At 43.8% G+C, this 24096-nt stretch overlaps 1 protein-coding gene and 1 long non-coding RNA gene across 9 annotated transcripts in view; one reads left to right on the top strand and one right to left on the bottom strand.

Moving 5' to 3' along the window:
- Slc35d4 (solute carrier family 35 member D4) overlaps positions 1-24096 on the top strand; it is a 145129-nt gene that overhangs the window by 105305 nt on the left and 15728 nt on the right. For 5 of the 8 annotated variants that reach the window (XR_013045971.1, XM_076554737.1, XM_006989464.4 and 2 more), the window contains one exon: positions 16496-16560. Coding sequence is in view for 7 of the 8 variants with exons in the window: in XM_076554737.1 (XP_076410852.1) it covers positions 16496-16560 (65 nt within the window). In the remaining variant the exon portion in view is untranslated. Of the gene's footprint in view, positions 1-11626; positions 12891-16495; positions 16561-17016; positions 17568-24096 lie in introns of those variants that run through there. The other 3 variants (XM_042263718.2, XM_076554739.1, XM_076554736.1) reach the window with 3 other exon arrangements.
- Positions 14247-22330, bottom strand: LOC121823882 (uncharacterized). Its single transcript, XR_013045972.1, has 7 exons — positions 22146-22330; positions 21994-22049; positions 21842-21913; positions 20858-20901; positions 15835-18222; positions 14926-15131; positions 14247-14760 (listed from the first exon to the last, which is right to left on the bottom strand). It is a non-coding gene; the product is annotated as an uncharacterized LOC121823882 (long non-coding RNA).

Below are 24096 nucleotides of genomic sequence, written 5' to 3'. Positions count from 1 at the left end.
GAATCCTTCTAAAAGAAGGTACCTGCAGTGAACGTTCAGTGAGTTTAGATAGTTGTCATTGTTTGGATGGGGTGGGATTGGTTGGGATGGGAGACTTAAAAAGCCAAGTTCAGAACCTCTAGAAGGCAGACCCATCATGAATGAGGAGATAGAGACTCACCAGCTCCTAAACCCAAGTCTGGAGGTCCATCTTCAAGGGATTAGGTAAATAGAGGGGACCAGCTCAGTAGCGCTGCATCCCGTCTGTGAGTCCATCCATGTCTCCATCCCATCTGTGAGTCCATCCATGCCTCCATCCTGTCTCTGAGTCCATCCATGCCTCCATCCTGTCTGTGAGTCCATCCATGCCTCCATCCCGTCTCTGAGTCCATCCATACCCCCATCCCAGACAGACCTGAGCCTGTTCCTGCAGGAGGAAATGCTTCCTGGTAGAAAACGTTGCCTGGAGGCCCTGTTGCTGTTTCACAAAGAGCATTCACATGCAAAGATAGGGAGGTGTTGGTGAATTGTAAGTGTGCCAGATGACAACAGGGACAGACCAGGGCGCTCTGCATACTGGAACTAGCAGTGTTGTAGCTTAGCAATGGAGTACTGACCTAGCATGGGAAGGCCCCAGTTTCAATGTCCAACACCACAAAAAGGAGGGAAAAAAAAGGAGGAAGAAAGAAGAAAAGAATTGCTTCAAATTGAAGAAACAGCCTTAGGCTAAAGGCTGACATTTTTATGGAAATCATGACCATAATGGACAAAGAAGTAACATTGCCCAATAAAGTGCAGGGGCAGGGTGGGTCTTCTCCAGCTCCATCCCTCTGTTCCTTTTTTCAAAGAAGTGGTTACCAATCTTTCCAAAAATTACTATGAATATTTGGAGACACACTCTGTGAGGTTTTCTAGACTCTCGTGTTCTCATGTACATTGGATATCCTAATCAGATTTCTTCTCTGAGTAATAAAAGGATTCATATGATATAGCATATTGACTAATTGCCTAATATGTTACTGGGCCTAAATATCAGGTGACTTAGTGTATAATTTGGAAAGCTCATATTGTATATTCAAAGAATATATGGAGAATAGCTTTATAAAAAGGAAACCATGTAATACCTTTGGTATGTGTGAATCATGTTAATTAAGATGTTGGATGAAACAGTGATTTAGAATTCCTTGCTACTTAAAATGTGGCTATAAGAAACCCTTTCCAGAATCACTCAAGTCAAAGGGGAAGAGGAAGAGAAGGCGGTGTTGGAGAAGGGTCACAGAAGGCAAATAGCGCTTGGTCAGATCCAGGGGTGGCATGGGGCAGCCAGCCCTGCCTATAACGGGAAGGCAAGCGCGGCACTTGCCCCAAGGACCCAGCTCGTTATGCTCTGACATGTATAGGCCTCCCTGGGTGGGAGGGAGCACTCCCACCGCTGAGCCATCCTCGGCAGCTGGGCTGCGGCGTCCGCACTGATGCTTGTCAGCTGCACACTCAGTGGTCCAGGACAAACAAGCCTTACTACGTATGCAGCGTCAACTGCTACACTTGAATCTGAGACCCGACATCAAGGTGCCCTCCCGTTTTTATTTTAGATTAAAGTTATGATTAAAGATTAAAAAAAAAAAAAATGTGGCTATGAGACCAAAAGCACAAGCAGGAAGAAAAGCAGCTCATGTGGGGTCTGTCAAAATTCAAAACTTAAAGCTGAAAAAGGCACTGTCAGACAAATCAGATGACATATGGTAATAAGTGAGGCGGAAGACCTGGCTCGGCGGTTAACAGTGCCTACGGCCTTCACAGAGGACCCAAGTTCAGTTCCCACTGCCCATGTAGGGTGGTTCACAACTGCCTGCAACTCCAGCTCCAAAGACTCTAATGTCCCCTTCTGACCTCTGCAGCTCCAAACTCATGTGTGCACCCCTCCCCCGACCCCACATACACACAATTAAAAATGTAAAAATCTAGACTATGTAAGCAACTCCTGTGCCTCAATAGTGAAAGATAACTCCAATCTTTAAAATGGGCCAGGAGTCTAAATAGTCAGGTCCCCAAGGAGGATGGACAAATGGCCCGTAAGCCCAGGAGACAATGCTGAACACCACTGACCAACAGAAAAACACAGCCCAAGATACTCCATGTAGCTAGAGTTTTCCTGCCTTGCCCACAGTCAGGACAAATCTCTGTCACCCGCCAGTCCTACAGCCACTCAGACCCAACCAAGTAAACACAGAGACTTATATTGCTTACAAACTGTATGGCCATGGCAGGCTCTTGTTAACTGTTCTTATAGCTTAAATTAATCCATTTCTATGAATCTATACCTTGCCACGTGGTTTGTGGCTTCCCGGCGTTTTCACATGCTGCTTGTCATGGCAGCAGCTGGCAGTGTCTCCCTCTGCCTTCCTGTTCTTTCTTTTCTCCTCTCTGTTAGTCCTGCCTATACTTCCTGCCTAGCCACTGGCCAATCAGTGTTTTATTTATTGACCAATCAGAGCAATTTGACATATAGATCATCCCACAGCAACTCCATATCTATTAGGTGGCAGTGATTAAAAAGACAGATAATAACGAGGATGAGAAGTAGGAACCCTCATTCATCGCTGGCGAGAATGTAAAAGGATGTGGCAAATGAGTCCACAGTGTTGGTAGGGACAGTACTGATGAGGTCTTGTTTTACCAAGTTCTGGCTTATACATCTGTATTATGAAGTGGTTCTGTGATGTTGACAATTGTATGTATTTTTTACTCAAATTACTAATATAGCAACACTTAAATTAGTAACATATCAATAATCAGGGATCTGCCCTTATCTAGTGTGGGGCGTTTACCCACCACCCCCACAGCTTCCCAGAGTTTTCTTGAGTGCGAGCAGCAGGAAATATTAGATAGAAGGATTTATAGCGGAGAATCTTGTGGAGATAAACAGATAGAAAATAAAGGATAGCCTCGAGAGGGCCTGGAACCTATTCCAACGGGCCCCGACTGTCTCTGGTCCAGGGTTTTTATAGAGACGCCAAGGGGTGGAGCAAAAGACCTCCTCCCCCAGCACAGCCAAGTGCAGACCATCTCAGACACCTGCACTCAGGCCCGTGGTCCTGATAATCCTCTATTCGGACCTGCTGGGTAAAGCCACGAGGAACCCCAGAACGGGCTCCCACAGGTCCCCCCTTCTTAATATATAAAAAAATAACTATTAATGGCTTACAGCAATCTCCAAAGCTGTTACACCTCCCAGTATGGGAGTAGAGGATGATATAGATGGCATTTCTCTTTTGAATTAGGTCCAAGGTGACTACAGCAGTCTTAGCTGCCTCAAGCCCTTTCTAAACCAAAACTCTTAAGGCGACTACAAACTTAAAGAATCCCTTAGCTTCATCATTACCATTAACAGGTTAACAAATATTGCTATACATAGTCACAATTCTCTCAATCTTACAACTCAAAGCAAACTCTTAACAGAACCATTTGAATTAGCATATATGGTGCTATATATAGTTAACAATTTTCTCCGTCTTACAACTTTAACTCAATCATTTGAATTTTCTTGTTAACAGAACATAGGAAAAACTTTGATGTATTCACATCAAACTTAAATATTTCCTTAACTCCACAAAACCAGGGTGCATTAATATCAATAGGTTTCTGCGAACATAATTCGATCTCATAGTTCCTCCTTTTCTTTATAATTTTTAAACAAAATCTCAAGCCTAGTTAGAAAACCCAAACTTTTCTGTTTAAACAGTTCCATTTGTAACATAAAACCAGTTCCATAAGTAATTCCATTTTTACATAAACAGTTCCACAAAACAATTCATAAATCACCAGTTAATAAAGCATATATGCATACACAAAATTGCATCTTGATTCTAAGTAGAAATACATTTCTTCATTTAAAACAGTTCCATTTTTAACCCAATTCCAGAAAACTGTTCCTAGGTCATTACTATAAGTAAGCTCAAAATTGTCCCATTGCAATGAAATCTCTATTGTTCATTTCATTTAAGTACCAAAATTCAAATGATAAATATTGGTACTAGCCTTCCAAATTTGAAGAAATCCATGACCAAAACGTTTTTTGTAATTTTATCTCATTTTAAGTTCAAAAAGTTCAAACAAGAAATAAATTCTGGTATCAGGCTTTCACTTCCAAATATGAAGAGACGTTTTTCAACCAAAACTTTTTGCAGTTAGTAATTTTTGTTCAAACAAGCGTCTCTGCAACTTTTGTTCTCACAGACAGACCTTTTAAGTTATAGTAATATTTTAAACCGCACCATTTTTGCTGTTAGCTCAGGTTTTTCTGTGCTGCGTTGATATTCCACGGATCTCAGCTGCAGATGCCTTGTGCTGGTTCTGGCGTCCGCCATTCTTAGCTTCTTAGCGGCTTCTGGAGCTTTTGAAACCATTCAGACTGCCTACTTCGCAGTCTATTAGGACACTATCTCCTATGTCTCAGGTGTTTTCACCATTTACATTAATAGACTCACACTTAACATTTGCACTTTACAAACCCACATAACATGTGCTTAAGCATAAACTCACTCAACATTTACACATTTTTACAAACTCACATATTAACATCTACTTATTTATACTTTAAGGAAACTATAGAACTACTTTAGCAAATATATTTCTTATTAATTCTCATATACTTATATTCATTCCATCTTATTTCTTATTTAAACTTACATTTACAACTAGCATCTTACAAGCTTATTACTACATGTCTTAAGACTACCTTGGATACTTCTTACACGCTTATATTCTTAAAGGAACTCTATAAGATCTATTTTACAAACTTATATAGGCTACCATTAGCATATATCTAACTTAGCAAACATCTAAAGATTTTTAATACAGATCAAACAAGACAGAATTTTTACAAACTCACATATCTTATTTTCATCTTTCTACGTCTTACTCTTAATTATTATCACTATATTATAAAGATTCTCTTAAACTAGACAGGAAGTACGTACATCATTTCTAAAGTTTAGAGTTTATAGTCAGCTTTGTTATAAAGCACTGGGATTTAGTGAGTGTTGTCATTATAGAGTTGTGATACTTGTTGCTAGGGGATTGTAACATTCTCGGGATGAAGCCACACTCCAAAGTTGCCAGTTCTCTCAGCCGTTCCGGACCGGCAGAGATGCACTGTCAGTAGTAGATAGTTTTTAACTAGAGACTGTCCCTTCACCCATATTCATAATAGTTCCCTAAGAACTTCAATTCAAACAAACGTTTCTATCACAGCAGTACTTTTGGTTTGTTCTACTGAAAAACTTTATGCTGAGGGTGAAGTTATCATATTTAGCTGCTGTAAAGCTCTTTGCCAAAAACTGAACAGCTATTATGTGGTATTTTAAAGATTTTAAAGTGACTCGTTTGCTCTTATAGGTAGCTTTTTTGTCATCCAATTACCGTAAAACTTTGCACAGCTATTAGGCTAAATAAGGCATTTTACCAACGGCGCCCCAAACTACGAAGCACCTAGTTCGGTATCCTTTCAATTTTTCATTGGAACTGACACTTAAACCCTTAGACGACTTTTCCCCTTTTTCTTTTAAAAGCTGTATTTTAATTTTAGAGCTGACAAAAGTGTTTCAGGGCAATGTCGCCATCTTTAGCAGAAAAACTACCTTTCCCAGAATGCATTTCCCTTATATCAGTCCATAATAATATCAGTCCCATATATCATTTCCCATAGTTCTTATCGGGTTTGAGAGTCAACTGGTTCTCTTTTACCAGACTTGCTTACAAATTCTTGCCCGGGAGGTTTGAACAAAGTTTTTTGGCTTTTGCAACGGGAGATTTGAACAAGCATCTTACATTTTTAGCTATGGCACATTGGGAGGTTTCTATTCTCTCAGCTGGCTTCAACAGGTGTCTCTCCTTCATCAGACACTGGCCCCCGGATCAGATCCACACCTGCCTCGTTAGCCGGCATTGAGGCTGGCATTTCTGATAGCAACTTTCCTCGGGGCTTGTGCTTGCCTTAGCCAGTCAGTGAAAAACAAGATCATTTACAACAGCTTTTCCATAGCTCCTTCAGAGATTTTCTCCCACTGATCTTATTCTCATTTTGCTTGTTCCTTCCCCCCCAGATGCAGAGCTTCAGGTATCTGTCTGCGGCTCTGTACCTCTGCTAGCTGCCTTTGGAGGTAGGGGCTTTTCTCCCCCCGAATCTGCCTCAAACTCTAGCAGGTTTCACAGGTCATGTATTTTCTGGGGAGGAATCTGTCCCCTCTGTTTCTTCAGAGTCTTTCTCCCAGACAGTTCCCAGTTTGGTCTCAGTTTATCCCCTCTACCCCAGAAACAGTTTCCGACACTAGAGCGGCGGCTTTCCCTGCTACTGAAGGTAGGGGCTTTTTGTCCGTTTGTTTTCGGGGTCTGTGTTGTTTGCGTACAGACTAAAAAATTTAACAAGGGAGGTTTTCGCCATTTCTAAACTCCCATTAGGACAGGTGTTGTGCCTCATCAGGCCTTCACCTGGCCCAGTCCCCCAGTGGGTTGTCTTTGCTTGTCTGGATGTTCAAGGACAGAGCTTATGCCAGAGGCAATCCCCCCTCAGGGCTACACTCCCTCATCTCATAGGGAGTCAGTTGAAACAAAGCTTTTCTCAAGAGATGCTTTCTCTGACAGAAAAGAGAGCTTTACTCCTGGATAGTTCTGTTCTGCCCTGGCTGGGCTCTTTCCCCAGACAGCGTTCTGACTCGGCAGCACAACTGCTTCAGACCGAGTTCAGCTTTACTGTTTTCCCAGAAAGGTCCTTACTCTGATAGGAAAGCTTTTTCTCAGATTTCTTTTTGCAGTTGTGGACCTATCAACCCGGGACCTGTAGGAAAGTGTGCAACTGTGCCGTTCCCAGCAGCTTTAGCTTTGTTTATTATCAGTTTTCCCCTGGGTCCTGCACCTTCCTGCCTCAGCTCTGTGCTCCAGGAAGTTTGCAACTGCAGGAATCCTAGTATCCCCGAAATGCACTCCAACTCAGAGACGCTGGCCAGTCGCCTCTGGGTTTTTGGTCACAAGCGAGGATACAATGCCAACAGTTTGCATTGCTACAGGGGATCTTTGCATTAGGAAGATTAGGAGCACCTTTCCATTCTGAAATGCTCAAAGCCCTTGATGCCTCAGCTCAGCTGTAACTGTGAAACTTGGCTTTTTGCTTTTCTCAGGTCAAGTTTGCTGCTCTTTTGCACTCTCTGTAGCTCTTCACCCACACTCTCCCCAAGCGTTTCCCTCAGAGCTTAGAAGAGGTTTTTAGGAACTTGTCCCTGCCTCCTGCATTGCAGGGAGGATTTATAAAGCTTGAAAGAGAACTTAGAGAGATTTTGCTGTCTTAAGTTTGTTGTTTTCCCTTTGAGCTAATCACAGGTGGTCCCCATACTAATATCTTCAGGTGATTCTAATTTTTGTCTCTAATTTTTGTCATCTCCCAGAAGGACAAATTTAGTTTTTAAGTTTAAGAGAGCTTTTAAGATTAAGGCTTTTTAGAGAGTTTTTTCCCCCCAAATTTTTCAAGAAAAGCTTTAGAGTTTAAGAGAAAGATGTTTTCCCCCAGGAGAAAGACCAACTTTTCCCAAAACTTTCCAACTTTAAACTTTGACTTCTTACACCCCCATTTTTGCCTCAGGGAGAAATTACTTTCTCCTGCCGCTTGGACTTAGCATTTCAGCTGTCCCCAGGTCAAAAGCTTCCATAGGAAACTTTTTCTTCCCCATAAGCTCAAAGAAGAGCTTTTTTACTACCCGAAAAGCCCAAAGAAAGATTTTTTTCCCCAGTTTGCTTTCAAAGCCCCCAAAGTTAGAAAATTGAAGAGTTTTTCTGTCTAGTTGCCTTACTTATTTTTTCCTACACAATCTTACACTTCTTTTTCCTACACTATATTACTACCCTATACCTTACTTATTTTTCACAGATAGAAATTGAGAAAGGGATAGAAGATAGAAAATTTTGACAGAAGAGAATTTCGCTGCAGCATCGGACATCCTTCCAGTCCGCTTTCCTTTTCTCTCGAGGATAAAACGCCTGCCTTCCCAAAAAATATATATAAAAATATATATATATTCCATAACACCGGCATGCCTTTCCACTGGCAGGGCTAACTCAGCACTTTCACCAAAAACTCTGTAATAAAACTATTATTTTCCTTTATCTTTAGTCCCTATTACTTTGTCTTAAGTCCCTGTTCATTTGTCTTTAGTCCCCCCTTTTTTGTTCCCCCTTTTTTTCTTCAGTCCCTTTTTTTCTTCAGTCCCTTTTTTTCTTTAGTCCCTTTTTTTCTTTAGTCCCTGTTCACAGCGCCATTCTGTGGGGCGTTTACCCACCACCCCCACAGCTTCCCAGAGTTTTCTTGAGTGCGAGCAGCAGGAAATATTAGATAGAAGGATTTATAGCGGAGAATCTTGTGGAGATAAACAGATAGAAAATAAAGGATAGCCTCGAGAGGGCCTGGAACCTATTCCAACGGGCCCCGACTGTCTCTGGTCCAGGGTTTTTATAGAGACGCCAAGGGGTGGAGCAAAAGACCTCCTCCCCCAGCACAGCCAAGTGCAGACCATCTCAGACACCTGCACTCAGGCCCGTGGTCCTGATCATCCTCTATTCGGACCTGCTGGGTAAAGCCACGAGGAACCCCAGAACGGGCTCCCACAATCTAGTTACAAGAATCATGAGGAGAATTTCTTAAGAATGTCAAACCTGTGCCCTAAAAAGTTCTGATGAAGCTGGGTGGTGGTGGAGCCTGCTTTTAATCCCAGCACTCAGGAGGCAGAGCCAGGCAGATCTCTGTGAGTCCGAGGCCAGCCTGGGCTACAAAGTGAGTTCCAGGGCAGCCAGGGCTGTAGGGAGAAACTCTGTCTCCAAAAACAACAACAAAAGTTCCAATGGAATAGGATAGGGTATATATACCAAGGTTCCATTTTTTATTTTTTGACTTATCATACAATTCTGCATATATAGCAAAGGTTGAGGACTGCCAAGGCACGTTGGCATTGTTCGGGTTAAATTGTCTTTCCTTAGTGTGGACATAGGCTTTCTTTGTTCATCTCTGTTCTCAATACCACTCTGCCTAGAAGGTTGGCAAAGTGAACAGCCCATATATTTTAATGAGCAACATCAAGTGCTATTAACAGTCACGTCTGGAGGTTAGCGAGAGTTGTTGCTATTAATAATCATACTGGTCATGGCAATAAATCACAGGGTGAGTAGTAAGGATTATCTGAATATTTAAAGGATGGCAAATAAAGTCCCTAGTCTTAGCCATGGCTTCCATCTGGAGAACACAGAAGAATTCCTTAGGTGAGGGGGCAAAAAGCCTGCTCTTAAGTTCTTTTGTAATTTTATTGTTATTGTTGTTGTTGTTTTGAGACAGGGTTTCTCTGTGTAGCTTTGCCTGTCCTGGAACTTGCTTTGTAGACCAGGCTGGCCTTGAACTCACAGAGATCCACCTGCCTCTGCCTCCTGAGTGCTGGGACTAAAGGTGTGCGCCACCACCGCCCAGCAAGTTATTAATGTCATATTAGATTTCCACTGGAACTTAAAAATAAGGCTAGGCCTGGGGCATCCCTGTGTGAGAGAGTCAGCAGTGCAGACTCCAGGACTGTGTGACGTAAACCCGGAGAGGTGGAAGACTCTTCCGTCAGCTGCTGTGTGACACTCTTGTCCCTGGAGGTGTGGTAGAGCAGCTGCAGGCAGCAGTCTTCACCCATTCTGAGTGTGCATACTGTCCCTGAGCAAGTTCTGTATTTCTAGCTGGGGAAATGGCTGGCGGGGGGGGGGGGGGGGGGGGGGGTTAAAGCACTTGCCACCCAGCAAGGGGGCAAGAGTTGGATCCCTGTGTATGCTGGGTCATCGTGGCAGCTCACCTGTATTTCTAGCATCAGAACAAACTGTCCAACAACTATACTGGCTACACTGGTGAGCTCCATTTGACTGAAAGACCCTGCCTCAAAGAGTAAGGTGAAATAATGGTTAAGGAAAATTCACATCAGTCCCTGGCCTACACACACGCACACACACACACACACACGCACACGCATATGTACATACACATGGGAAGAAGAAACAGATACCCCTTGTTCTGTCTGTCCATCTGTCAGAACTTCCCATGCCATCCTTTAAGGTATGTTCTCTCCTCATTTCCACCCATGAAGTCCAACAGTAGGGCTCTGCATTTGTATGTCCCTCTGCTTCTGAAGAACTCCGTTAGAACCTTACTATGTTTCACTTGGCCCCAGGGTGATCTCAATCCTTTCTGTGGAGTCCTTCCTACCCCAGTGGTGGAGATAATTAGTCAGCAGTGAGGGGCAGGGGGTATCTTAGTAAGCCCTTGGTTTCAGTTATCCCACATCTGTGAAGGATTTTAAGTGATCTGACCTCATAGACTGTCTTCCCAGCTCTGATAACCTAATGCAGTCATACGAAATTCACAAGGCATCCATCCCATGCAGACCTCCGTTAGCCCCTGAGCGCACACACTGATTAGGAGACCAGACCATTGGCATGTGTGGTGGCACCTGGAGAACAAACTGATGTATGCACGGGGGCTAAGAGCAGGAAAGGTTTTCTAGGGATGGACTTTTGAGAGGTGGGCAGGCATTGTTGGGCAGGCCTCTGAAATGGCTCCAGCAGGGAAGGCGTGCTGAGGAAAGAGCGATGTGATGCTCAAAAACTGTCTGGGGAAACTATAGCCACACGAGAGGGATGCCTGGGGCAGAAGCCTAAGAGTCATGACAACGGGGCATGCTAGCACCCACCTCCAACCCCAGCACTCCGGAGGCAGAGGCTGGCAGATCTCTGGGTTCGAGGCCAGCCTGGTCTACAGAGTGAGTTCCAGGACAGGCAGGGTTACACAGTGAGACCGTGTCTCAAAAACAACAACCAAATGAGTCATGTGCACCCAAGTGACAACAGGAGGGACTGAGTCTCCAACTCTCCCCCAGTACCTCACTGTCTGCCAAGTCCTCACTCATCTTCCTCACGACCACCCTGCCCTAGGTTTGAAAAGAATGTTTGAAAAATAAACCTGATCCACTCTAAATAGCGAAATTTGTTGAAATAACACAGAGGTTATGAAACTCATTGACAAAGCCAGGAAGATCAAAGACTGACGCTCTTGTTGCATCGAGTCCTGCTGCTGCTGGCGTGGGCTACGCCTGTGGCATGGTGCTTGTTACTCAGGGCTCCAGGGACATGTGCGCTGACAAGCTTCTTTCTTCTTCAGGAAAAACAACGTGTATCTCTAAAACTGCTTTTTAAAATCGAGAACAGCAATTACTATTAATGACTATTTCTTACATCTTCTCAATGGCAGATCTTGAGAGTAGCTGGAAGCCTTCTGCAAGGGGCAACTTTATCCACTTCAAGAAAGGTGGTTGGAGGTGTTGAAAAGGTTGGAGGACCATGTAGTGAGGTTACTTTAGTGGGGTCCTTAACCTCTGGACGCACTCAGCTCAGGAATCTCAGGAATCTTGGAAGCTCGATTCTAATCCTAACTGTAGAATGCGTGGCACACAGGAGCTGCCTGTTGCTCAGGTGAAAGGATTGTTTTGTGTAGCTGGAGACCAACCAGCTGTTCCATATGGAACATGCGGCAACTTACCTAGTCCCTGAACATGAGGCCTGTGCTTTCTTTCCTAAACTCCAGGGCAAGGAAAGAGGGGAGAAAGCCCAATTTGGGAGATTCACCAACCAGCAAGGCAGGCCCAAAGGTGTGGCCAGTTGGGACCATGCATGGTATCCATGGGGACAGAAGAGTTTCATTATCTCTGCAAATGGCAGGTAGGACACAGGGTCAGAAATCCAAGGGTATTAGTCGGGTTCTTTAGAGTAACAGAACTTGCAGAATGAATCTCTATATATATAGAAAGGGGGTTTATTGGAACGACTTACAGGTTGTGGTCCAGCTAATCCAACAATGGCTGGCTATGAACAGCAAGTCCAAGAATCCAGAAGTTGCTTAGCTTGTCTTCAGTAGATGCTGGAATCCTGAAGAAATAGGCTCTAATGCCAGTGAAGGAGTGTGCTTACAAGGTTAGGGGAAGCAGAGAAAGAGCAAAAGCTTCCCTCTTCCATGTCCTTAAGCAGGCTTCCAGCAGGAAGTGTGGCCCAGATCAAAGGTTTGTCTCCCCCTACCCCAAGACCCAAATTAAAGGGCATGTATCTTCTTACCTCAAGATCTGGATTAGAAGTGGATCTTCCTACTTCAAATCAAGCAAAAAATCCCTCACTGGTGTACCCTCCATTTTTGGATTTTAGTTAATTTCAGATGTAGTCAAGTTGACAACCAAATAGCAGGTCATAGTTAGAACTCAGAGGGAGTGCCTTCTAGAAGTTCAGTCCTAGGACTCTGGGTTATGGTTCTAGTCAAGAGGCCAAGGCCAAGACTGGCCAGAGGACAACTATGGAGCCATTCGTAAACACCATAAACAGACAGTCCAGTGGCATTAAGTAGACTTATACCATTGGGTACCCTCACTACTGTCTCTCTCAATAATTGTTCTTCTTCCCAAATCGAAATTCTGTACTCACTGAACAAACTCTCCCTCTGGACTCCTCTAGGCCATGACAACTCCCATTCTCCTTTCTGCCTCCATGAGTTTATGACTAGGTAACTTACAGAAGTGGAATCTGATTTCACTTGGCCTAGCATCCACAATGAAATATGCATCCGAATTTCCTCTCTTTAAAAGCTGAATGATACTCCATTGTGAGTTAGTTTCTTTACCCGCATCTCTCAGTGGGCATTTTGGTTGCTCCTAACTCTGCCTGTTGTGAATGATGTCACTGTGAACATGGATGTGTGAAAATATGAGATTTGCTTTCGTGTAGGCTCTGTGTGTGCATATGTGTATGTGGGTGCTCACATGTGTTGTATGCTTGTGTACATGGGTGTGTAGGTCTGAGAACAACCTCGGTGTCATTTCTCAAGTCCTTTTCTACTATTTTTTTGAGATTCAATTTCCAGGCAGACTGGCCTGTGAGCTCCAGGGATCTGCTTGTCTCTGCCTATCTGGAGACTACTGGGTTTACAACCATCTACCACCATGCCAGCTTTTTACATGGATTCTGTGAGCAAGTGTTTTATCTGTTTAGCTATCTCCCCAACCTTCCAGTGGCTTCTTAAAGCCACATGTGGCTTGTGTGACTCTTTCTTGAGTTCCTGGCTATGAGAGAGAGTTGAGCTGGGAGACAGGGCTTTGGTGCTGCTCCCATTGCCACAAACCTCAAAGTCCCCGGGGCAAGTCCCACACCATCTCTGAGCCACAGTCCCTCTACCTGTGAGCCAGGGAGGTCCTTGTTCTGCTCAGTGAGCCGTTTTATAGTCTGGCCTGGAGCACTCAGCCACTGGCTTGTACTTCCTCGTAGGTGGGATTAGGAGTGAGTGGCCCTTGTGTATAGAAACCTATCACACTGAGCAGACATGAATTTGACGCTCAGACATGGAGAGGTCAGCCTTTGGGAACCATCCACGCTGCAGCCAGCACCCACCTTACCGAGAGGCTGCCCCACTAGGGCCCGTGATGGAAGGAAAAGGCAGTGTGAAAACCAGAAGCACGATGGTTCTTACGGAACAGACGGAAAAGCAGCCCGCTTGGCTGCACAGCAGCCCCGCCACAGTCTTGACGGAAACAAGCCACCTGATCTATAACATGTCAGCGCGTGTCACAGCCTTCAGCAGGTCCTGCTTATGAAAACAGAAAGCTTCGGAGGAGCTTGAGAATGTGGCTTAGAGGGTGGAAGGTTGCACAAACATTTCCAGGAAGGAGCAGAGGCAAGGGCACCAGCATGGCTGTTAGACCAAACTGATTTTCAAGTAAGGACTGGTTTGAAAATTGTAAGCCATGTTTTTCTTGGCAAAAGGCACCGTTCACAGGCACAGTCCGGCCAGCTGCCTGACTCCTGGCAGGCAGGATTCCTGCTCAGCTCCAGGAGGTGTGGAGGTGCAGAGGCACAGGCCTGGCAGAGGATATTCCCTGAAGAGGGGCGCCTCCCTTTTCTTAGTCATGACTAAGTCACATGAAGAGTCCTTCAGAGAACAGGCGGAGAAGATGGGAAAAGGAAGCCTCCGAGAGCTGAGAAAGACGTAAAGGAGGACCAGCCAGATAGCTCAGAGGACAGAACCACTTGCTGCCACACCTGCCCACCTGAGTTCAGTCCCAAGAACCCACATGGTGGAAGGAGAGAACCTTTACGTGTATGTGCACTGTGATTCACACACACACACACACACACACACACACACACACACACACACACACACTAAATGTACTTTTTTTGAAGACAGGCAGATGAGGTGCAGGCAGGCAGTGGTGGAGAGAGAGAAAGAAGATGTCAGCTGGTCCCCATGTCACAGTGCACCAAGCTGACCGTCTAGCTAATAGCCACCGCAGACTGCAAACTCCCTTCCTGTCAGTTCCGGGAAATACGACCCTGTTGGCGTGGTTCCAGGAAACAATAAATGTTTTGAAGAAAAGAGGGGCTATCAGGATAGTTAATTTTGTTCAAGATTGTGGAATGAAAACAGATGAAGAGAAAAAATGGCAAAAAAAGTGAGGATAAAAAGGAACGGCGTGAAAGCAAACACACACTATAAAATAATATTTCTCCAAACAGAGAAACGGGAGAACCTTGATGAAATGTATTTGGGGGGCAGTGCAAATGAAATACTTGTGGTAGGTAGAAACATGATGGGACAGGGGTCCTCGGAGGTCACTGCTTCAGCAGCTCCAGGTCCAGGCGCTCCAGGTTAGGGCTAGCCTTTGCCACCAGCAGTGTCCTCTGGGAAAATGAGGGGGTGAGTAAGGTGTTTGCACAGGCAGCATGCGCATTTCCAAAGTCAGACTTCTGCCCTGCAGGACAGCTCAGGTTTGCATTTTGACCACACGTGGAGAAGACCCAAGTCTAATGGTAAATTGAAAAGAGCCTGAGGGTGGTGGCACACACCTGTGGTCTTAGCCCTCAGGGCTGGAGTGGGGGGAGCGGAAGGCCAACAAAGGCAGCCTGAGCCACAGGAACGCGGTTCACACAGACAAAGAGGAAGGAGGAGGAAGAAGAGGAGGGGACACCATCGTTATTCCCCTTGTTCCTCTGGCCCGGTCGTTCAAGTCCCCGCAGACAATGTAGAGGTCTTTTGTACCGTCAGAGTTTTGCTGCAAATCAGTAAAGTAAGGCAAATAGAAAGGTTTAAAAGGAGACAGAGATGACCACAAAGATCCCCAATCTTAGTTTCTAAAGGTTCTGGGTTAGAGGAACAGACTTATCTCTGAGATGGTGAATGAAAAGTGATTCTCCCATCAGGACCAGATTCCCAGACCCCAAAGGAAGCCAGATCCGGCAGCGGGCATATATAACCCTAGCTCTTCTAGAGCAGGCTGGAAGGAGAGAGGAGAATCCCCGGAAGCTGGTGGGGCAGGCTATTCTGGCGTATGCATTGGGAACAGAATTTGTGCCTCAAACAAGATGGGGTGAGGGTCAGCACATGAAGTTGTCCTTTGACCCCACATGTGTGCTGTATATAGCACGTGAGTGCCCAGTGAGTGTCCATGTGCACACAGGGAAGGGGAAGAGAGAGAAAACGAAGGGGAGGGGTCAGGGGAGGGGAGAGGAGAAAGAGGAAGAAAGACAGTGCATGAGGAGGGGCTGATTCAACCCATTTCTGGCCATCTTCTTGCTGCTGTGTTCCCGGCCGGGACGCCTGGAAAGACCTCTGGGACAGCTCAGGGCATTCCCTTGATGGGGGTGGGGGTGGGTGGGAAGAGTAGCCAGGACTTCTGACACTCCCAGCCTGAATGGCCCTCAGGAGCAACCTGCACCCCACTCTCTCACAGCCAGAAAGCAGGTCCTTAGGGTTACCTTCCTCAAGAAGCTGCTCTGGCCTGCAGAATTCAGAATTCTAGACACAGGAACCATCTTGGCTTGACACAGACGTTCTAAGTGTGGAGAGGGCTGGGTCGTTGTCCGTACGCATTTCATGACAACTCTTCAGGGGACACTCTGGAGTCCGGACCGCATGGTTGTCATTCCTGAGTCTTTTGGAAGTTCCTGCTGTAAAAGGCATAGGACTAACCTCTTCCCTCTACCTCAGCTCCTGTGATTCAGATAATTACGGATTTAACTGTCTCTTCCCCCATGAATCACCTGGCTTCTTAGAATGTGTGTCACTGTCTAGAAAGACTAGGGTATTAGAAGGGGCAAGAGAGACGAAGCTGTGTGGACAGAGAAGTGTTTCCCCTGAGGATCTGGGCACAGGTCTGGGATCCCCATGACATTGGAGCTGATTGGAGCTGTGCATTGAGACAGGGGAATACTGTTCACACAGTCTCTCTCTGACTTTGGCATGGAAATTAAATACTGCTTTGGGGATTCCAACAGACCACAGGCCATAGCATTTCCACATCACGCTCTCTGCTCAGAGGCGAAACCATGCTAGGTGTAGAGGACCTATGGGCAGGGGTGGCTGATGTCAGAGGCAGCCCTTTCAAAGCTGGTCTGATGGCATTTGCTGTTTCTGCAGGTGACCACAGCTGCCTCGTCACTGGTGCTGTTTGACGTGATCCTGACCCGTGCAGCTGTGGGATGGTAAGTTCTCTGGAGAGAAGACACAGATTCGTTGATTTCTCCTCAAATGAAGCAGGAATGTGTGTTGGGCAGATGTCTCCATCCTAAGAAAAGTTCCGTATTAGTGAAGCCTTCCCTGTTTTGTTTAGTTGATGATTGATTGATTGATTGATTGATTGATTGATTGATTGATTGCAGTACTAGGGCTTAAACACAGTGCCTTGTGTGCTAGGTAAGCACTCTCCTCTAACCTACACCTCACATTGTAGCCCAGGTTGGCCTTGAACTTGTATTAATCCTCCTGCCTCAGTCTCTCACATGCTGGGGTGGCAGGTATGAACCAGCAAGCCCCAATTCTTTATCTTTCAACTGTTATGAGTGTGTGAATTTACATTCATAAGAGTACACTCTTACACAACTCATATGATATACAGTATTATGCACAATATTGCACACTTACAAAGCATGTTCTTACAGATTATATGACCTGATACATTTTCAACAACTGAAGATTCCATGTCTGACTAATACTCAGTTCAGCACATCACCAGAATGCCTTTTAGCCATTCATCTGCCTCAGAGTCACCACCATTGATCCCGTGGTGTCGAGGGAGAGAATGATTGGCTGCCTCAGAAGCCAATATTCTTACAGAAACCTGTTGTGGAATATTTAACTATGTAACGATGTGTTATATTTGTTGATGCTAAGAAATATTACTTTAACTGTATAAAGGTGTATTACATTTGTTTATGATGCATTTGTTTAACAATGTGTGTTTAATTATGTAAAGATATGTTGCATTTGTTTCACTGTGTCTGCCTAAGGCACCTGATTGGTCTAATATAAAGCTCACTGGCCAGTCGACAGGCAGGAGAGAGATGGGTGGGGCTGGCAGGCAGAGAGAAGACACAGGAGGAGAAGAGAACAAGGAGAAAGAGGGGGCACACCCAGGGACAGCCAGGCAGCGACAGACAGACAGACAGACAGATACAGGAAGCAGTGAAAGTAAGATATATAGAAGGAAATACGGTAAAAAGCCCCGAGGCAAACGGTAGATAAAGAGAAACAGGTTAACTTAAGTTAAAGGAGCTACCCAGAAACAAGCCTAAGCTAGGCCAAGCATTCATAACTAATAAGAAGTCTCCGTGTCATGATTTGGGAGCTGGTTGGTGACCCAAAAGAAGAAAAGCCTGGTACAACTTCCAAACCCACAGGTGTTTGTGTCGCTCACATAAATGATACAGTGTTTTCGTTTAGCCTATTCATGTCCCTTGTATAATTTTAAATCGTCTTGAGATTACTTAGCCTTACCCAAGCACAGCCTGGGTCTAGGGGGAAATGTTTGTTTTTTTTCTTGTTGGTACCTAAGTAACCCTGATGGCTGGTCCGTCGTGGGCACTTTGCTGGTTTGCCTGTTGTGTGCATTAGTGTGAGAAGTGGACCTGCTGAGTTGTTACCTGTGTGACTCTGGACACAGTGCTAGTAGGTGTGGCCAGCACTGGTGCCTGGCTTACTCCTGTGGATGACGCCACAGACCTGGGATGTGTCAGGAACTGTGCCTCAGCTCATCCCCTGCCGATGGCAAGCCCTTGTGTTAAGTCGTCCTAGGCAGACGAAAGAGCAGTTTGCACTCAGCACACAGAATAGCGTATCCTTGCCCTCTCTCGGGCGACATTTCCTACCTGGAGAGAGAATAGCAGAAAGAAGATAAAAGTGAGGAAACACTCCTCCACCTTCCTTCTCCCTTCTTTTTATTTATTTACAATTTGTTGTTTTGACACAGGGTCTCACTATGTAGCCTTGGCTGTCCTGGGACTCCTTTTGTAGACCAGGCTGGCTTCCAACTCACAGAGGTCCACCTGCCTCTGCCTCCCTAGTGCTGGGATTAAAGGCGTGAGCCACCACCTGGCCCCTCTCCTTTTAATGATAACTATTTAGGGGACTGGGAAGATGCCTCAGCATATAAATAACTTGCAAGAGGACCTGAGTTCAATCCTCAAAACCCAAGTTTAAAAAGCACAGTGCAGTGGTTACCCAAGGTTACCCCAGTATTACCCAAGGTTGTCCTCTGGCCTCTAGATGCATGTGCACAGAAGGGCATGCATATACACACATGCACTCGACATTTTGGCATTAATATCATCTCATTTCACAATCCTCCAAGCTAAGGATACCGTAAAAATGAAGAAGCTGAGGTTCTGAGGCATTTAAATGATCCCCCCCCCTTCCAGGATTTTAGAGCTATGGGAGATTGTACTAGAGTTCAAGCCCAGGCTTTCCTGTGTCTAAAGCCTTATAACCTAGGACTGACTTGGGCACTGTCAGACAGTGTACAGGGTCCGAGCCTATAAGGGTCACACAGGAAACTGGCTTACTCTCTTTCCACATAGTGATGTGTTATCTAGCCTTGTACTACTGTAACAAGCACTGGAGAAGGTCCACTTACGGGAAGAAAGCTTGGCTTTGGATCAGTTTCAGACATTTCCATTGTCTTTGGGCCCGAATGAGGCCGGATATCATGGTGGAGAGCATATGATGGAGTAAGATGCTTACTTTATGGCACAACTTATAAGCGAAGAATGAGAAAGGGCTAGGGCCCCATCTACAACAGCCCAATTTCCTCCCATTGTCCCTACTTCTTAAAGGTTCTTGTCCTTCCAAGTAGTGCCACAGACTGGTGACAATGTTTTAACACATGGGCCACTTACTCAAATGATAGCAATGATCAACTGTAAAGAGCATGGTGATGTGGAGAGTGTTTCCTGGGTGAGGCCGTGTGGTATTGTGGGGATTTATCAAGGCAACTCCACATAGTTAAAAGGAGGTTTACTTTGGGCTAACTTACAGCCAGTAAAGGGGTTGGTTACTGGATCCAGCTCAATGGTACAAATCTCCCAAAAGTCCACTGTCTAACTGACAGGAGCATCTCTTCCCGGCCCTAGGCCTGAGTCCCTGGTATTTTCTTACATCTTTGGACAAGCACCTGTGAACTTTGAGGCATGTTCACGTATGAGGTGAGGTGTAGTCCAGTGGGGTTCTCTGGAGAACTCTGCTTGGTCTGCCATCCAGCATCCAGGATCACAAGTTACCAAGAGACCCAGCACATCTGGATCTTGGGTCTTAAGGGTTCCTGTCTCTGCCCCGCCCCAGGGGCAGGTCATAGGTAAGCATGGTAGTTACCAGAAGCCTCACTAGGGGTAGTACTTCTAAGTCAAAGCTGGAACAGCTACCTACTACATCTCCCCCTTTTGTCTAAATAAGAAAGTTCTAACCTAATACAAAACTATATACAATAGAAATGATTATCAAATATTGTCCAAGAGGAATAAGGGGTAATGACCTAACACAAACAACATCAAACAAGAGACACATACTAAAAGACTGAAGTCCAGAGAAGTCTTGAGCATAGGTAAATGGCATGTTACAGAGATCATTCCAAAAGGTGCCCTGTCCTGAAGAACCTGAATCTAATACTTAATGTGTTCTAGCTAAGATACAAGAAGATTGTAACTATAACTGTTAGTCTTCAATCCCATCAAAGACCTGAGAAGGAATATAATAATACCTGAGAAACGGGAGAAGGACACAAGCAACTTTCAGGAGTCTTGCGAGAGTAGACAGAGACAGCTGGCAGTCTGGACAGTCACCTAATTTTCTTAACATTGTTGGTACATTCAAATTGGCTACAGGCCTAGAGTATATGTCAGACCATTTTACTGTCAGCAGTTGAGGCAAGGGCAGTTCTTTGCCCAGTAGGCCGTTTTGTGCCAAGGTGAAAACAAACTTCCAAATGGAAATGTCTCAGAAGTCCAACATTCTCTCGAGATCAGATTGGTGCTGCCAGGAGCAATCGTGTCTCACATCAACAGAATTCCAAGTTATCAAAACATTTAAATGCCATATTCTCTAGGTCTGTGAAGTGTTTGAAGACTACCTATCCATCTGACATATGTTTCTGTAAGTCTGAAGAACCAAACTTACATAACTATAGAGATGACAAGAATAGGTGACTATAAATCTGTAAGTCATATCTACCCAGATAACCTAAGGACTAAGGCTTCACGTAAACAGGGAAAACAGTCTGTAAGCAAATGTACAGTAAAAGGACAATGATCTCAAAATTGTGACAGTACACGAAATGTCTTAAACAGAGGTGGGAATGTATAGTACAATATGCAATATGACAATAATCCTAAATATGTGTCAATATACCAAATATCCTAAACAGAGGTAGAACATACATACAGTATGACAAATATAATTTTACATTTGTATCAATATACAAAATATTTCAAATAAGAGTAGAAATATATGTACCTTACAACAATATGGTTCTGTATTTGTATCAATATACAAATTATCTGGAATAAGGATATAAAAATAGTTTACATTTGTATCAATATACAAGAATCCATAACAGTGCAACTTATCTAAGGCTGGTATTTTACTAAGTTTACTAGTATATACAATAATCTACCTTAATATCCTGTACCTATCCATTCCCTTTTATTTTCTTAAGGGGAATACTGAGTCCAATGTTTTCTTCCACCCCCAACCCTATAACCATTATCCATAGCCCTCAGAAACATGAAACCTTTGTGAAAAGAGGGCATCGTTTTCTTAGATAACTGTACTGTAAAAGTACTATTCAGGGGGTGAGAGTACTTCTGTGGGGTCCTATAAGAAAGCTCAGATAGTTAAGTCTCAGTTGGACTAATGGTAGATTCTGCAGCCAATCTCAGAGTAATGGGTAAGGTTGTCTGAGATTCTGGCTAGAAATGTAGTATGATGAACCATCTTATAATGTAATTATCTTGGAGAGTTTTCAGTCTGAGGTTGATCATTGAGTAATGTTTGTGAGTACCATGGCATCATTCTGGACTGGGTAGAGTTGTTTTTGTGGGGCCCTATCTTCCTTATGAAGACTTCAGAGATTGCTATTGGAAAAGATTTATTTTTTTTACTGTGAAAAATGTGAACATTATTAATATCAAAATGGAAAATTTTGGATTTAAAGATGACATGACATGTAAGAAAGGATTCCAAGAAATGAAAAATAAGCATGGAAATAGAATCTTGAAGACAATGGTCCCTTTTTATTGGTTTTCTTCTGTTCCACACCAGATGGCTCTTCTGATATGAGACAGAAGAATCTCTCAACCTTTTCTTTTAGCAATATGCTTGGGTTTAGAGAAGGAGGGAGCCAATTCCAACTCCAAAGCCAGCTTGGTATATAATTGAATCAGAACCACAACTTTTCTAGAATTAAAGAGATATAGAAGGTAGGCAGTGAGACATTACCCTGTGTAGATTGGTACCAATAGGTTCTTTCTTTCTGCTGTAGACATCTGGATATCCAAGGCCTTATGATATCTGGAAGATGGGAATTTCTGTTGTTCTGTAAAGACAAAAAAGATCCCTCCCCCAACCCTTGTTGGTTAAATTTTTCTTACAACTTGTAGAGATGTCACATCGGTGGATGAGCATTTACTTCTCATCAATGTTTCTCCTGTTTGAATCAAATTTTATTAATTTTGTTGGTATCCATAGTTTTTCTTCTCCTGTGGAAACAAAAGCAAAACCCCTCCCCCAACATAGAACATACCCAGGTTTCCATTCTGAGGCCAACACATCTTTGAAATAAACTGGTTGGTTTAGCTCAGGAGTTTTGTCTGTCATTCAATGTCTCTCCACAGCTGTTGTTCCTTTCTCATCGGCATTGATAAAATTCAAGGTTAATAAAGCACTATGCAATCTATCTCTAGGAGTCATTGTTACCCCTTTCTGTTTATTTAGAATATCCTTTAAAGTTCTATTGGATCTTTCTATGACTGCTTGGCCTGTGGGATTGTGTGGTATACCTGTAATATGCTTTATATTGTAATAAGCAAAAAACTGTCTCACTTTATTGGAGACATATGCTGGGGCATTGTCTGTCTTAATTTGTACAAGTATTCCCATGATGGCCATAATTTCTAATAGGTATGTAATCACAGAATCAGCCTTTTCAGAACTCATAGGAGTTGCCCACTGAAATCCTAAATATATGTCAATGATATGGTGTACATACTTTAATCTTCCAGATTCTGCAAAATGAAATGAAACACATCTATCTGCCAAATTTCATTTCTTTGTATACCTTTTGGATTGCTCCCTAAAGGTAATGGAGTTTGGTTATAGAAGGAACAAGTAGGACATTTTTTTTTTCACAATATCCTTGACTTGTTGCCAAGTGATGGGGAAATCCTTCTTTAAACCATTGCTATTTACATGGTGTTTCTTATAAAATTCTGAGGCCTCTAGCATGTTACCTATTAGTAACTGTTCAATCTCATCATTACCTTGTGCTAGAGGTCCTGGCAGACCCATGTGGGATTTGATGTATGTTCTATTTCTGATGATTTCCTGCAATTATATGAATAATGAAGTTAATTCTGTATTATCAGGAATAAATTCAGCAGTTTCATATGTAAAACAACTCTCTCTGTGTATTGAGAGTCACTGACTATATTGAGTGGTTCTATGAAGTTCATCAGTACCATAAGAATGGCATACAGTTCTGCCTTTTGTACCGAGTTGTATGGACTTAGAACCACTTTACTTAAGTCTCCTGATTTGTATCCTGCTTTCCCTGATTTATTTGCATCAGTATAGAATGTGAGGACTCCAGAAATTGGCTTTTGTTGTACAACGTGAGAAAGGACCTATTCAGTCATCTTCATGAATTCTATTCTCTTGCTTTGGGGATAATGGTTGTTAATCTCTCCCAAAGAGTTACTGTAGGCTCTCTGTCAGTATTCATTATCTTTCCATAGTGATGAAATTTCCTCTTTAGTGAAAGGTACTACAATTTCTGCTGGGTCCATTCCTGTCAACTGGTGAAATCTTTATTTTCCTTTTTGAATCAAATCAGAGATCTTTCCTATATAAGTCTTTAACTTCTTACTTGGTTTACATGGTAGAAATATCCATTCTAATATAATATCTTCCCTCTGTATCAAAATACCTGTGGGGGAATGTCTGGAGGGGAGTATGACCAGACCACATGTGCTTCTCATATTGTCTTTTCTACTAGAGCCAATTCCTTCTCAGCTTCAGCTCTTGGTGGAAGTTTTAAGGCAATTCTGCATAGTTAAAAGAGAGGTTTATTTTGTGGGGTAACTTACAAGTAAAGTGATAGGTTACAGGGCCCAGTGGTGTTCTCTGGAGAACTCTGCTCAGTCTACCTCCAGTGTCCAGGATCCAGGAAACAAGAGAGCCAGCACATCCGGATCTCAGGTCTTGAGGGCTCCTGTCTCGGCCCTGCCTCATAGGCATGGCAGTTACCAGAAGCCTCACTAGGGGTAGTACTTCCAACTCAAAGCTGGAATAGCTACCCACTTATCTCCCCCTTTTGTCTAAATAAGAAAGTTCTAACCTAATATAAAACTATATATAATAGGAATGATTATCAAATATTGTCCAGGAGGAATAAGGGATAATGACCTAAGCAAGATGGAACTACAACCAACATGAACAATTTAAACAAGAGACACACACTAAAATCCAGAGAAGTC

The sequence above is a fragment of the Peromyscus maniculatus genome, chromosome 19 (genome assembly GCF_049852395.1).
Source record: "Peromyscus maniculatus bairdii isolate BWxNUB_F1_BW_parent chromosome 19, HU_Pman_BW_mat_3.1, whole genome shotgun sequence".
NCBI lineage: Eukaryota > Metazoa > Chordata > Mammalia > Rodentia > Cricetidae > Peromyscus > Peromyscus maniculatus.
The sequence above is the reverse complement of the archived record's forward strand: the minus strand, read 5'-3'. Positions and strand labels throughout refer to the sequence as shown.